General features: G+C 38.3%; 1 protein-coding gene and 1 long non-coding RNA gene across 6 annotated transcripts in view; one reads left to right on the top strand and one right to left on the bottom strand.

The window, feature by feature from the left end:
• Positions 1–12,447, top strand: part of LOC112473674 — a 103,664-nt gene that overhangs the window by 1,524 nt on the left and 89,693 nt on the right. The window lies entirely within an intron of this gene.
• TSHR (thyroid stimulating hormone receptor) overlaps positions 5,930–12,447 on the bottom strand; it is a 101,184-nt gene continuing 94,666 nt past the window's right edge. For all 5 annotated transcript variants that reach the window (XM_015599787.2, XM_025042120.1, XM_006925497.3 and 2 more), the window contains 2 exons: positions 11,450–11,638; positions 5,930–9,404 (listed from right to left, as the gene is read on the bottom strand). In XM_015599787.2, coding sequence (XP_015455273.1) covers positions 7,991–9,404; positions 11,450–11,638 — 1,603 coding nt within the window. In that variant the 3' untranslated portion in view covers positions 5,930–7,990. The remainder of the gene's footprint in view (positions 9,405–11,449; positions 11,639–12,447) is intronic.

Genomic DNA, 12,447 nt, shown 5'->3' with positions numbered 1-12,447 from the left:
ACATCTCTGTGGAATTAAGACCAACATTAGATGATCTAGATTTTCCAGCCTGTTGGTATCTCCCTAAGCTCAGACCGAATAAATGAACAAATTGAGCTATGTCTTTCAATTAAGTATCACTTAAATTAGGACATCTCCGAGTACCTAAGAGAACTTGGTATAAGACAAAGCTGATCGCCTTAGGTGTATCTGAGAAAGTTCATTAAATAAGACCTTAAAGCAAGTAAGTGGATTAGATGCTTCTGAACATTTCTCCCAATCATTGTTTTTGTTGTGGTTGTTATTAACGTATCAGAAGTTAAAGAGTTTTTCTGGAAATGGTACGCAATACTAAGCAATTGCTCTAAGACACAGCCATATAAGTATGAAACTATTAGCCTCTGCATTTACTTTTCTGCTGACTGGGACGCGTGATCAGAAGCACCAGCCACAGGTTTCTTTCTCGTGATTACCATTTCTACTCCTGAACCATTCAACCATTGCTACTACTATACTCTGCACCTTCTCACTATTTCCAGCCTATGAAGATGATTCTTGAAAAGTTTTTGAATACATCCTAGATGCAGCATCAACTACTGCTGGCCCCTTTCCCCTTTGTCATTGTGGCCTGAGGGGCATAGACATGTTATTTTTAGGACTCAGAGATAGAAAAACATGAATGGTTGGAGAAGAGGGACTGGGACTTGGATAGGGTAGAAGGGTTAGTGTAGGTTGAGAGTCTTCCAGATGGTAGACAGATTATGGTTGCAGGATGAGTGGCTTTGGGAAGAACTCATGGCTGGATGGTCAAAGACCTATGAGTGCCAGAGGTGTGCGCTCACTTTTTCCCTCTCTTTAGAGCTGGGCTACGGATGGTGAAAACAGGTATGATGTCAGGCATCTCCTGTTTCATCTGGACGGTGGCATCAGTTGGTCAGGGTATCTCATTTTTCCAACATTTGTTGAAGCTATTAATACTTCCCCTAGTTCTTCTGTCAGAGTGCTTAAGGAACATTTTTGAGTAATCAGAGAAATATCAGAGAGTGAAGAGAGTGAAATGGTTCTATTTGTTGTTAATAATAAATCTTATGAATCCCATATTCCCACAGATCCACAAATCATTTACCAGTATCTAGTGTGGCGATATCTAAATGTGTCCACTATCATTCCAGAAGCACTTACCACATATTGTCTGGGGAACTGAGGTGGAAAGTAATAAAATTTAAGCAGTGGGCTCGGTTTGGCCAGTGATTGGCTAAAAAGAAACGGGGAAGATACTATATTAATCTTGTTTTTCTCAAACTTTTACTATGTTTAATATGGCCCTCACTGAGAAACTTGAAAAGCCTCCTACGGAACTGAGGCTCTTTTGGACTTTTTTGCAACTTCTTTTGGGCTTAGTGCCTGTGGTGAAAGAAACCGAGTCACAGAATAAGTTACAAATAGGCATTTTCAAAATATTTCCCATCTAATGGACATATTTGTGGTTTTGTTTTTGATGATAAATTTCTTAATAATTAGAATCCTTTGTTTAAATCCCATTATAGTGAATTATTAATACATCATTACATGGTTTCCATGTGACTGAGCTATCTCTATAGCGTGTTGTGACTCTAATCCCCCCAAAAATGGACTGCGAGGAACCATGTGGTTTTTTAAAACTGGGAGTCACAGGATTGAGAGACAGTTAAACCTTTTATTGTGTGCTGTCCAACAGCAATTGCCCATCACCTTCCTAATACCTCTCATCTAAAATACTTCAGTAAATGAAACAGAATATTCCAAATATTCCCAAATTTCCAAAAGAGATTCCAAAATCATACTAAATAGGTGACGGAACTGAAGTTATTTACATAATCTTGGTTTCTCTACTTTGTTCAAAGCTTCACTTTTTGCTTATTAAATTCATATGACAGGTAACAATTAGTTGCTTAAATTTCCCTATGCAACTTAGAGTAATGCATATATGAGAAACAAAAATTATGACTTAATATGATTAGGCTGTTCAATAGGATAAATTATAAAGAGGATTTAACTTTGTGTTAAGCTTACCAGATGTTGTTACGAGGTAAGCACTTTAAAATTCACTGGTTTAGATTTATTACATTCTAAAAATCTAAATTTCATAATGGCTAAATTATTGTAAAAGTCACCTTCAATGTAATATCTGTCTCCCCCTCTTATAACTTTAAAGGCATAATAGTCAACTATCTGCTAAAATTAGCCATTCGGTACCTTTCTTTAAATGCCACATTTTTAATTGTTAATTATCTTAAAGCCTAATATTATTATAATAATTTCCATTTAAATGTCTAAAAAGTATGCACATGATAAAAAAAAAATCGGCAGTACGAAAGAGTACCATTGGAAAAGTTTCCATATATATTAGTCTGCTTGGGTTGCCATAACAAAATACCACAGACCAAGTGGTTTAAACAACAGAAATTTATTATCTCACATTTCTGGAGGCTGCAAGTCTAAGCCTGAGGTGCTGGCAGATTCAGTTTCTGGTAAGAGCACTCTTCCAAGCTTGCTAATGGCTACCTTCTTGCTGTATCCTCACATGTCCTTTTCTCTGCATGTATAGAAAGAGTCTCTGGTATCTTTTCCTCTTCTTATAAGGACACTAGTCCTGTGGGATTAAGGTCCCACACTTATGACCTCATTTAACCTAATTAACCTCCATAAAGGCCATATCTCCGAATACAATCACATTAGAGGTTAGGATTTCAACATATGAATTTGTTGAATTCAGTTTCTAACACTACTCAATACCTAGTCTCAATCTCCAGAGAAAACCACTTTAGCCATTCTTTGATTTTAGTTCTGGTGGTTACTGTAATTCCATTATGTACTTATGCACCTGTTTTTTTTGAACTATAGATATTTAGACAGTATATCTTTTGACTGCATGTAATGATGATTAGGATATTCATTGACTTAACATTATCTTCTAGCTCCCAGCTTAAAAAAATTTTGCCAGTATTAATTTTAACTTTTTCAGTTGGTTGACTTTGTAACCTTAAGAAACAAACTTCCATTTCTTTATTTGTTAACCGCGGGCAGTCTCCCTTCTCTCTCCACTGTGTAAGATAGGAAATTAGCTCCTTTACCATGTCTTGCACCTTTCTGCTCCCCCCACCCCCATCTCTTCACTTTTGTCAGCAATATTATTATTCTAACTTGTCATGGTCCATAATATTTATAATCCATTGGTGAGTATAAGTGAGTCATATACTTTCATTTAAAAAATGGAAGACCGGTAATGTTTAGAGTATTATGGCATACAAATATTCACTATAAAACCAGTAGTGTGTTAGCATCCATTGAGAAGGGAATTATATTATACCTGAAGTACAATTTTAAGTAATTTTTAGAAAGGGGAACTTTAAAAAATGATTCTCATGCAAATATAAAATAAAAAATTTTCAAAGATTTTATTCAACTTTTAATTTAATGAAGAAACCTAAAAAATGTTAAAATTAGTCCAAAAAGCACTTAAAAAGCTAGGTATATATAGGCAATTTACAAGTGTTAGGATTAGACTACTGGGTTGAATGCAACGTAGTTAATGTCCAATGGGCCATAAACCATGCCGGAGTTATTTGAATCTCTATCACATAAAAATCCTTGGGTTAGTTAAGATCTGTCCTTCTAGAGTTGCAAAATAGCCCAGACAATAGGAAGTCAAGCCCGACACCGCACCAAAAAAAAAAAAAAAGAAAAAAGAAAAAAGAAAAAGAACCCCAAAAACAAAAAATCACCTCCAAACCAAAAAAACTCCACAATCCCTCCCCCCCAAAAAAAACAAACCCAGTTATCTTTTTGCTTATTTCCAAGTTTTGAATAATTTGTCTGACATAAGTAAACTTTCCAAGTATTACATCTATAAATATGTCATTGATTCACCCTTACTCTTGGATGATAATTTGGCTGAGTATAGGATCCTGGATATAAAATATTTTTTCCCAAGGCATTGAAAATGTTGCTCCATTGTCTTTTAGTATACAATGTTGTTAATGCAAAGTTAAAGCTCAATCTGATTGTTAATCCTTTCCAATAGCTGACTTCTCTTTTTCTCTTGATTCTCTCTCAAGCAGTTTAGATCTCCCTTTACTTTTGATATTCTGACATTTTATAAGGACTGTTCTACATTTGAGTCTTTCCTTCATCCCCTTTCACACGAAAAAGACACTATCAATCTTTATCAGCTCAGGAAGTTTTTCTCCTGTTTCCCTGGTAACTGTGTTATTTTCTCTAGAACTCTTATTAGAAAGAGTTCTCTAGAACTCTTATTAGAAAGAGTTACTGTGTTATTTTCTCTAGAACTCTTATTAGAAAGATGTTGGGCTTTGAGACTGGTTCTCTATGTCTTTCAACTTTTGTTTCATATTTCACATCTTTCTTTTAACCGTTGATATTTGTTGAGCATCTTATGCAATGTCATTCTAAGAGATTTCTTCTACTTTAACTCCCAGGTCTTCTATTAAAGCTCTTGCTTTGGCAATTCTTTTTTAAATTTGCCAAAACTCCTCATTTTTGGTTACTACTTTTTAAAAAGGTTAGCTTGATTTTGTTGTAGGGCCCAGTATTTTCTCAAATTGATGTTACTAATTAGAATTTAAAAAAATAATATTGTTTCCAATTTATGTCCCCCCCACCCTACCCCCAGGGAAAAGTTCTGTTTGTTCAATTTTGTCTTTTTTTTTTTTATGCGCTATTGATGTGCAGTTAGTTCCCTCAAATGTCTGGTAATTCTTGTGGTTCATTTATATTTTGTTCATTTATATAATGTCAGCAGATGGCATGTATCTTCCGAAGACATCTTTCCCTGACTGATGGTGATGCTTCAGTGTCACTAGCCAGGCTTGTTTTATGACATTCCTGCACCCTTCTGTCTGCCCCAGACCAAGAACTTAGCCCTATCTACAGCTGTCATTCACTTTCTTTAAGGTCGGCGTCTTGATTTCAGCCTGGGGCAAACAATGAGTGTGTCAGTTTTTCTGAGTGGAGTGAGAGGGGATGGGTAGGGCCAAGTGACATAGACTAGTAATTAATTATTCTAATTAGCCTCTTAGTCCTGTGACCTTCAGGCTCAGTGGTCTCTCTGAGACTCTGCAGGGGAGAACACATCCTTCCATAGTTGCAGCTTTATTCATGCAAGTGTTCTAGGCTGCAGCATTGTCTATCCTGTTATTCATTGACTTGAGGCCATAGAATTTCTGTCTTTCAGAAGGCCATCAAAGACTTTGGTCTGTCATTGATGCTGTTCCTCTTGTTCACGGTGTAATTTATACTGCTTTATTGTCATTTCAGTGGAATTTGAAAGAGGAAGGTTAGTGCTGGGACTCAGTCCACCACTTTGAGATGAAACTTTTAAATTTTTTAAAACAGAGCTCATTGCTACCAAATAAGTATCACTCTACTTTGTTATGATACATTCTTTTCCCAAAGACTTCAAGCAGTTAGAAGTATTTGTTCACAAACCACTATCGTTTTGTTCTCATAATTACAGTTTTTATCTTTTTGCCCTTACTTATACCTTACTGCCACTCTCATGCGCTGCCCTATAATATACACTCTTTTTCTAATTGGCTGCTTCTGATACACAGGAGATCATCCATAAAGCAACGGTCAATAAACTTTGAGAATGTTTTACGAGATACTCCTTTGAGCAACATACATAAACTTTAGGACATGAATATTGTGACTCTTATTTGGACTGGCCTGAGGTCATTTATCCTCACTGATCTGCGTCTATCTTCAGATAGTTCAAAGCCGCCAGATAAAATGAACTCTGACTAGGTCTTATAGATTTATTATCTTCAGTTCCTAGTATCAATACTAATCATATTTTCCCCTTAGCCATCATTGCTTGTCAGTGCATCATAATTCTATGTTTTTTTCACATAAAGACCACTCATAATCAAGATACAATATTATACTTAAGTTATTGATAGCAATAATTTATTAATATGGATTTATTAGTAAATGTGCCATTGTTTTTTCCCCTATTTTTAGTTTTAACACATATAATGGTAACCCTAAAAGAAGCTCACAAATTACAAAAATCAATACTCTAGGACTCAGCACAGTCATTTCCTAGAAAGAAAATTTATTTCATGTTGTGAATGCAAATTTTAGTAATGATTCTGTTAAAGTTACTTTCTTAGGACTATTTCTAAAGCATTATTTCAACTACTTAAGATAAAACACATTTATCTATCAGAATGTGATATTTTAAAATGTCACAGGTGAGAAACTAATTGCCAAAAGGTGACACATTTGTTTAATTTCATTAGTTACAAGTGGACTGGTGGATAAGTTATTTTAGGTGTCCATAATATTTCTTTTAAGATATCCGAGTCTCAGTGATAATCAGGAATGGGTATGGCTATAGAGACATTTCAGGTGAGTCAGGGCCCAGGAATCCCACTCCGCAGACTTAAAACAACAAAAGCTCTCAATTCATGGCATGCTTTTAAATAATGGTGTGGTTCGTGAGCACTGAGAAGCAAAGACCATCTCTGCTGGGGATGAAATTAAAGGGCTGTCTTGATGGGTAACTTGGAGAGTACATCTATAGATGAAGATCCTGACCATTTTAAGTAATGGGGCACTGTTGGGGAATACAAACTTTATGTCCAGTGATTAACAAGGTTGGAAAGAGCGGGTAGATTCAGAGAGAAGAAACTTCTCTTGATACTTTTAGTATCAATTGTGGGTTAGAAACAGCTAAGTAAAGCAACCAGTCCCTGAAGACAAGTTAAATGTTTTCAAGTGAATCTGTACGATGAAGCAGTAATTCTAACCAAAATTTGCAAAATTACCTTCTATTCTATTCTATGAATACTGATCTGTTTTTGGCCTGTTCATTATAACTATATAGATCTAATAATTAGATGAGTGATTTAGATCCAGCCCAGTGTGGTCAATAGAAATTTTAGTACATCATAATCAAAAATGAAACAAAAAATACTTCATGGGTCATATGTCTAGGCTCTAAAGAGGAGATGGCAGCCCTATAAGATAGAAAAAACATTTTCTTTTTCCTTAATACTTTTCTTTCTCTTTGTTGTGGAAACATGTTTTAAGGGAAAAGGATATATAGAGAGTTTTAAAACTAGAAGTGGCCGTCAAGCTCTTTCATTTCTACAGACTTCTGAGGCCCAGTGATTTTCCCAAATTCCAAGAGTTACCTGGTATCCAGCCTGCTTTATTAATCACTGGGTCATTTAGTGTGCTCTGCTTATAATTCCTACTTATTGCTACTTAGAAATATTTCTCAAGTTCTTGTCTTTTATGCTATGAGACTAGCCAAGAAGAGCAATTCTTTGGACACATAAGCTGAAATCTTGCCAGTTTTCTGGGCAACACGTAACAGTCGGGTTACATCAGGTAGACCTTTGTGAAGAGATGATTAATAGTTGCAGAATCTGAAAAAAACTCAAAGCTAAGCCTTTCCTCTCTCTCGTGTCTCATGATTGTCATTCCTTGCGTGATGACCTGTTTGACTGTTCAGTTTTGAGGAACTCAAACTCTCTTTGGTTGTATCAGGGAACAGGAAGCTGGACAGAGCCACTATGTGGCTGATTTTATCTTGTAGTCACCAGTCAAGTTCATAGCATTTGCTAGTTGCTGAATCTTTAGTATGACATGCTATATAAAAATGGGAAGCTCAGTGTTGACATGGCTCAGCTGATATTTGCTGATATTTGTTGAGCATCTTATGCAAATGTCATCTGTACATTTAGCATCAAGCAAGTCTTCCAGAACGTATAGATTATTTTGATATTACCTGGGATTCAGACATATTTGTAGCATCTCTTCCTCTTGGGGGGCAATGATTAGGTTAATGCTAGTCCCTCTAGAGATGAACCCTTGCCCCATGAAACGTCACCTGCACAAGAGTTAGGTCAGCTGTCTTGTGTGTGTCACAGAGTTGGAATGCATGTTCAAGAAACCAGTCTTTTATAAGTCCCCCTACCACTGCAAGTAGCGTAGGGTCAGCTTACAAAACTGTTTGTTTATACTCTTTTGAGATTTGGCCCTGCTTCTTAGGGGTTAGATGGGAGTGTTCAAGAAGTTCATAGTTGTCCTGCATGTTGGGGAGATTTTGCATCGTATTTTGGGTCACCTTTTGGACCTGAATACCAGTGCTGTTCTTTGGAGAAACTCTCTGGCCCCGGTATGCCTGAGCCTGGCGTTTACAGATGCCAAACTTGCTGAGCAGGATAAATACATCTCGCTGGAAGGCCTTGGTGAAAATAGCATAGAGGAATGGATTGGCACAGGAGTTAAGTGGATAGAAGAGAACCAGCAAGATTTTGGAGTTGCTAACAGTGATAAGAGGCTTGTTCATAAGTGCTGACAGTGCATAAAATGAGATTGGGGCCATGCACATGAAGTCAGTGAAGATCAACACAGCCATCCTTTTGGCAATTTTGGTGTCTTTGTCCCCTGGGTTGTACTGGGGATTTCTGACGGTGATGTAGATCTTCACGTAACAGAAGCAGACAATGATAAAGGCAACTATGTTGAGCAACAGAACAAGGATAATATATGCCAGGGCAAGAGGAGTTTCGGTGTCCATGGGCAGGCAGATGCTGACCTTGGCATAGCTGCTTATTCCCACCAAAGGGAGCAGGGCAAGCAGGAAGCAGCAAACCCAGCCCCCAATCATGATGGCATATGCATGCCTGAGGCGGATTTTCCGGTCCAGGCGCATGGCGAAGGTGATGGCATACCAGCGTTCCAGGGTGATGACTGTCAGCGTATACACTGACAACTCGCTGGCAAAGACAGTGAAGAAACCAGCTGTGTTGCACCCAGGGCCTGTCTGCCAGTCGATGGCATGGTTGTAGTACTCAGAATGAGTGTAGAGGTCTACAGAGGCAATGAGGAGCAGATACATCCCCATGCAGAAATCTGCAAAGGCCAAGTTGCACATGAGAAAGCGTGGGACAGTCAGTTTGTAGTGGCTGGTGAGGAGGACAGCCAAGACGAAGACATTGCCCAAGAGAGCCAGCAGACTGACAAACCATACCACAATTCTCAGGAATTTGTAGCCCATTATGTCTTCACAGGGGTTGAACTCATCTGACTTGGGGGTACACACCATGTCTTCATTGTCTCCACACACGGTATAGTCATAATGGCTATCAAAGGCCTGTAGGGCCTCTTCCTGTGGGTTTTTGAGCTGCTGGCCAAAACCAATGATCTCATCTTCTTGTTCTTCAAAGAAGACGTAATAATGAGAGTTGCCGTGGGCATCCTGGAACTTGGAGTTTTCCTTGTGCCCAGCACTGCTGTCACTCAGATCCTCCTCATACTCCTGGTAGAAGGGACCGTTCAAAGCATTCACAGATTTTCTCTGACGCAGGCTTCGAATACTGCTCTCATTACACATTAAGGACTCAAGGATTCTGCAAGGCAACAGAAATAAGTCATCACTTGCTGAAAACCCACAGATGGTCTTCATAACAATTAGCAAAATGTGCAGAATACTTACTGTGATCTACATGGTTCTACAAGATTCTTCATGACCTAGTCAGGCCCGTTTCTCTCCTATGTCATTTCCTATTACCTTCCCCTTCCCTGCTATGATCCAGTCATGTTGGCTTTTATTTCTCATCTGCCACCAGTTCAAGAGCAGTAGTGAGAGAAAAAGCATGGATGCTGGACCTGGCTCTCCTCTTTCCTAGCTATTTGACCTTGGGCAGATCTATGAACCTTGGTTTATCCCATTTCTAAAATGGTATCATGGAAGTATCTAGTCCATATGGAGCTAGTAAAGGATTAGATGAGTTTCTTTTTAAAGCTCTTACACAGCACCTGGAACATTGTCAGTGCCATATATGTTGGTTACTGTTATTCCTATTCGAAGCTTTAGAAATCTGTGTTCCCTTTGCCTGAAAATTCATGACTGCTTCTACTCATTATGTAGTGTGAACTCAAATGTCTCTTTCTCAAAGAGACCTTCTCTGATATCCTTAAATAAATTGTCCTGTCCTTGTGTTTATTTCCTTCATAGCACTATCTGATATCTTCTTATTTGTCTGCTTGTTTGTTTTCTGACTTCCCCTAGTGGAATGTAAACAAAATGCAAGAGGGCTCATGTCTGTCTTATTCATTGCTATGGATAAGACAGTGCCACGCACATCGTAGGTGATCAATAAATATTTATTGAACACACTGTCGGCATGCTTATGGCATGCTCATGGAAGTAAGATTTCATTGTTTGCTAGCCTACCAGATGACATCAAAAGGGATTCTTTAACTTGCTGCAGCTGATGAGCGGATGTTGATTCATCTATTGGGCTCTGGTTAAAATGCCCAATAGGCTGCCTATTACAACCTGTTTGGAGGTTAACGAGAAATCTTGACCCTATCCTTGAAGTTCATTTTAACCTCCCACCCATCCCTGGTCCTTTCCTATTCTGGGCCACCTGGCGTCAGTATAAAGCTTGCTATCACCACCCGCATATCCTACTTCTAGTTTTCTGCAGGTGTCATGCCTGTATTGGCCTAGTGACGTTCTTGGCACAGCTGTTCAACTTTCCAGTTTGCTTCTGCCTCCACTACTGGATATCAATTTATTTATGACTGCAAGTATGAGTGCAGAAAGTCAACCACTAGATATTATATAGAAACTGAGAGAGTGAATAAGTGATAAATGAAGGTGATGTAAGGAGAATGGCATTGCACGAGACACAAGAAAGGAAGATGATGCAGAGTAAAAGTGTAGGTGAAGATTAGATTCAGAGAACACAGAGAGAGAAGAAGAAGGCCATCCTTCTTTTGCAGTCTTGCATGCAGCCTAATAATAAAATAATACCTATTGAGAACTTATAATATTCCAGGTCATTGTGATAGGTATTTTCTATTCAGTTTCTCATTTAACCTTCTCAAAACCTCTGCGAATGACAACATTATGATCTCCATTCATAGAAGCTCAAGGAGGTTAAGTAAGTAGGCTGGGATAACAGGAAGTGGCAGAGATGGGGTACAAACCCAGCTGACTCTAAAACCCACACATGTCACCAGTGAGCTATGATATTTGCAAAGCCTAATTGACCAGGTAACTCCATTGCTTGTGTTTTTAAGTTTGTCCTCATGGTTGTGGCATGTAATATATGTTGTAGTATTTAATATATGTTGCATCTCGAGGCCAGGACTCATGTAATATCATCTCTATAAGATTCTACATGATTTGGTCATTCCTGTCTGTCCTATGTCATCTATTCTCCTCCCCTCCCCTGCTGGGATCCGTTGACATTGGCCTTATTTCTCATCTGCAACCACTTCAAGTCTGCAGAGTCATTGTGTCCCATGGATTTCATATTTCTTATGGATGCTTCCAATTCTTTCTACCTGGTTTTTAAACTATGAAGCTTCTTCCCCAAACCCAGAAATTAATTTGGCTTCCACCAAGGCCTTTTGTTGCTTGTTCCAGACACCTGCCACTTACCCTCTGATTTTCTTCTGATTCTTAAAAGCGCAACAGTGGCTTGGATAAGAAAGGTCTGCCCGTGTGAGGTGAAGGAAACTCAAGGAAAGTGGAAGTTTCTTTAGAGTCCAGGTGTTTCTTGCTATCAATTCTCTCAAGTGCTCCAGGCCTTTGGATGGCAGGGCAGTAACACTGGTGTAGGAGACGTCCCTGGGAGGAGAGAACAAAGTAATGCAAAGAGGCAGTGAGCAGCCAGAGCCTTCTAGTTCTTGGACAGAAAAGTCAAACATGCTCCTTTCTGCTACTGAATGTGCACTCTGAGTTCTTTACATGCAGCCACTGGTCTAAGGAGAAATATTAGTTTTCTAAATTGATAGGTTACAAGTGACTCCTATTTTTATTGCTTGGAACTCCGCTATCCATCAATACAAATAATAATTTAGCAGACATTTTATTTTATCCATCGCAATACATACAAACTCTTGGAATCGGAAACAGATGTCAATTCTACTCTGGAAAACTATACTGTATATCTATTAAAAGGTCTCAAGAGGCAAGAGGAATTTATTTGAATAGGCTCAAAGGAGCCAAAATTGTTCTCAGTATCTGTATTTTGGGATTCATACACTGCTCACTGATTGGGATCAATACCAATATCATGAAAATCTTCTCCTAATGATGCAGAACTTGGGAGTCAGACCAATTGCAGGGTAAATCCATGACTCAGAACAGAGACTCCCAGAGTTTTTTGTTTTGTTTTTAGAAGGCTGTAAATGTGTTCCTGGAAAGAAAACTCCAATATTTACATTAATAATCTGAAATGAGATTCCAGTCCCTTCTGAAAACAATGGGGAAAGTGGCTGGAGACTATGTGAACATTTGTGTTACTTACTAAAGCAGAATTAATTCAAGGCTTTTAGTGTGACAGTTCTATTTCTTTGTTCAGTCCCAGAGAGTCCAGGATATATATCTTGCTCCTTCATTTTTAATTGCATTAAATAATAGCTTGAATAAGACCA

This window comes from Pteropus alecto, unplaced genomic scaffold (assembly GCF_000325575.1).
Source record: "Pteropus alecto unplaced genomic scaffold, ASM32557v1 scaffold8, whole genome shotgun sequence".
Taxonomy (NCBI): Eukaryota; Metazoa; Chordata; class Mammalia; order Chiroptera; family Pteropodidae; genus Pteropus; species Pteropus alecto.
Note: the sequence above shows the minus strand (reverse complement) of the source record. Positions and strands in the feature narration are given on the sequence as shown.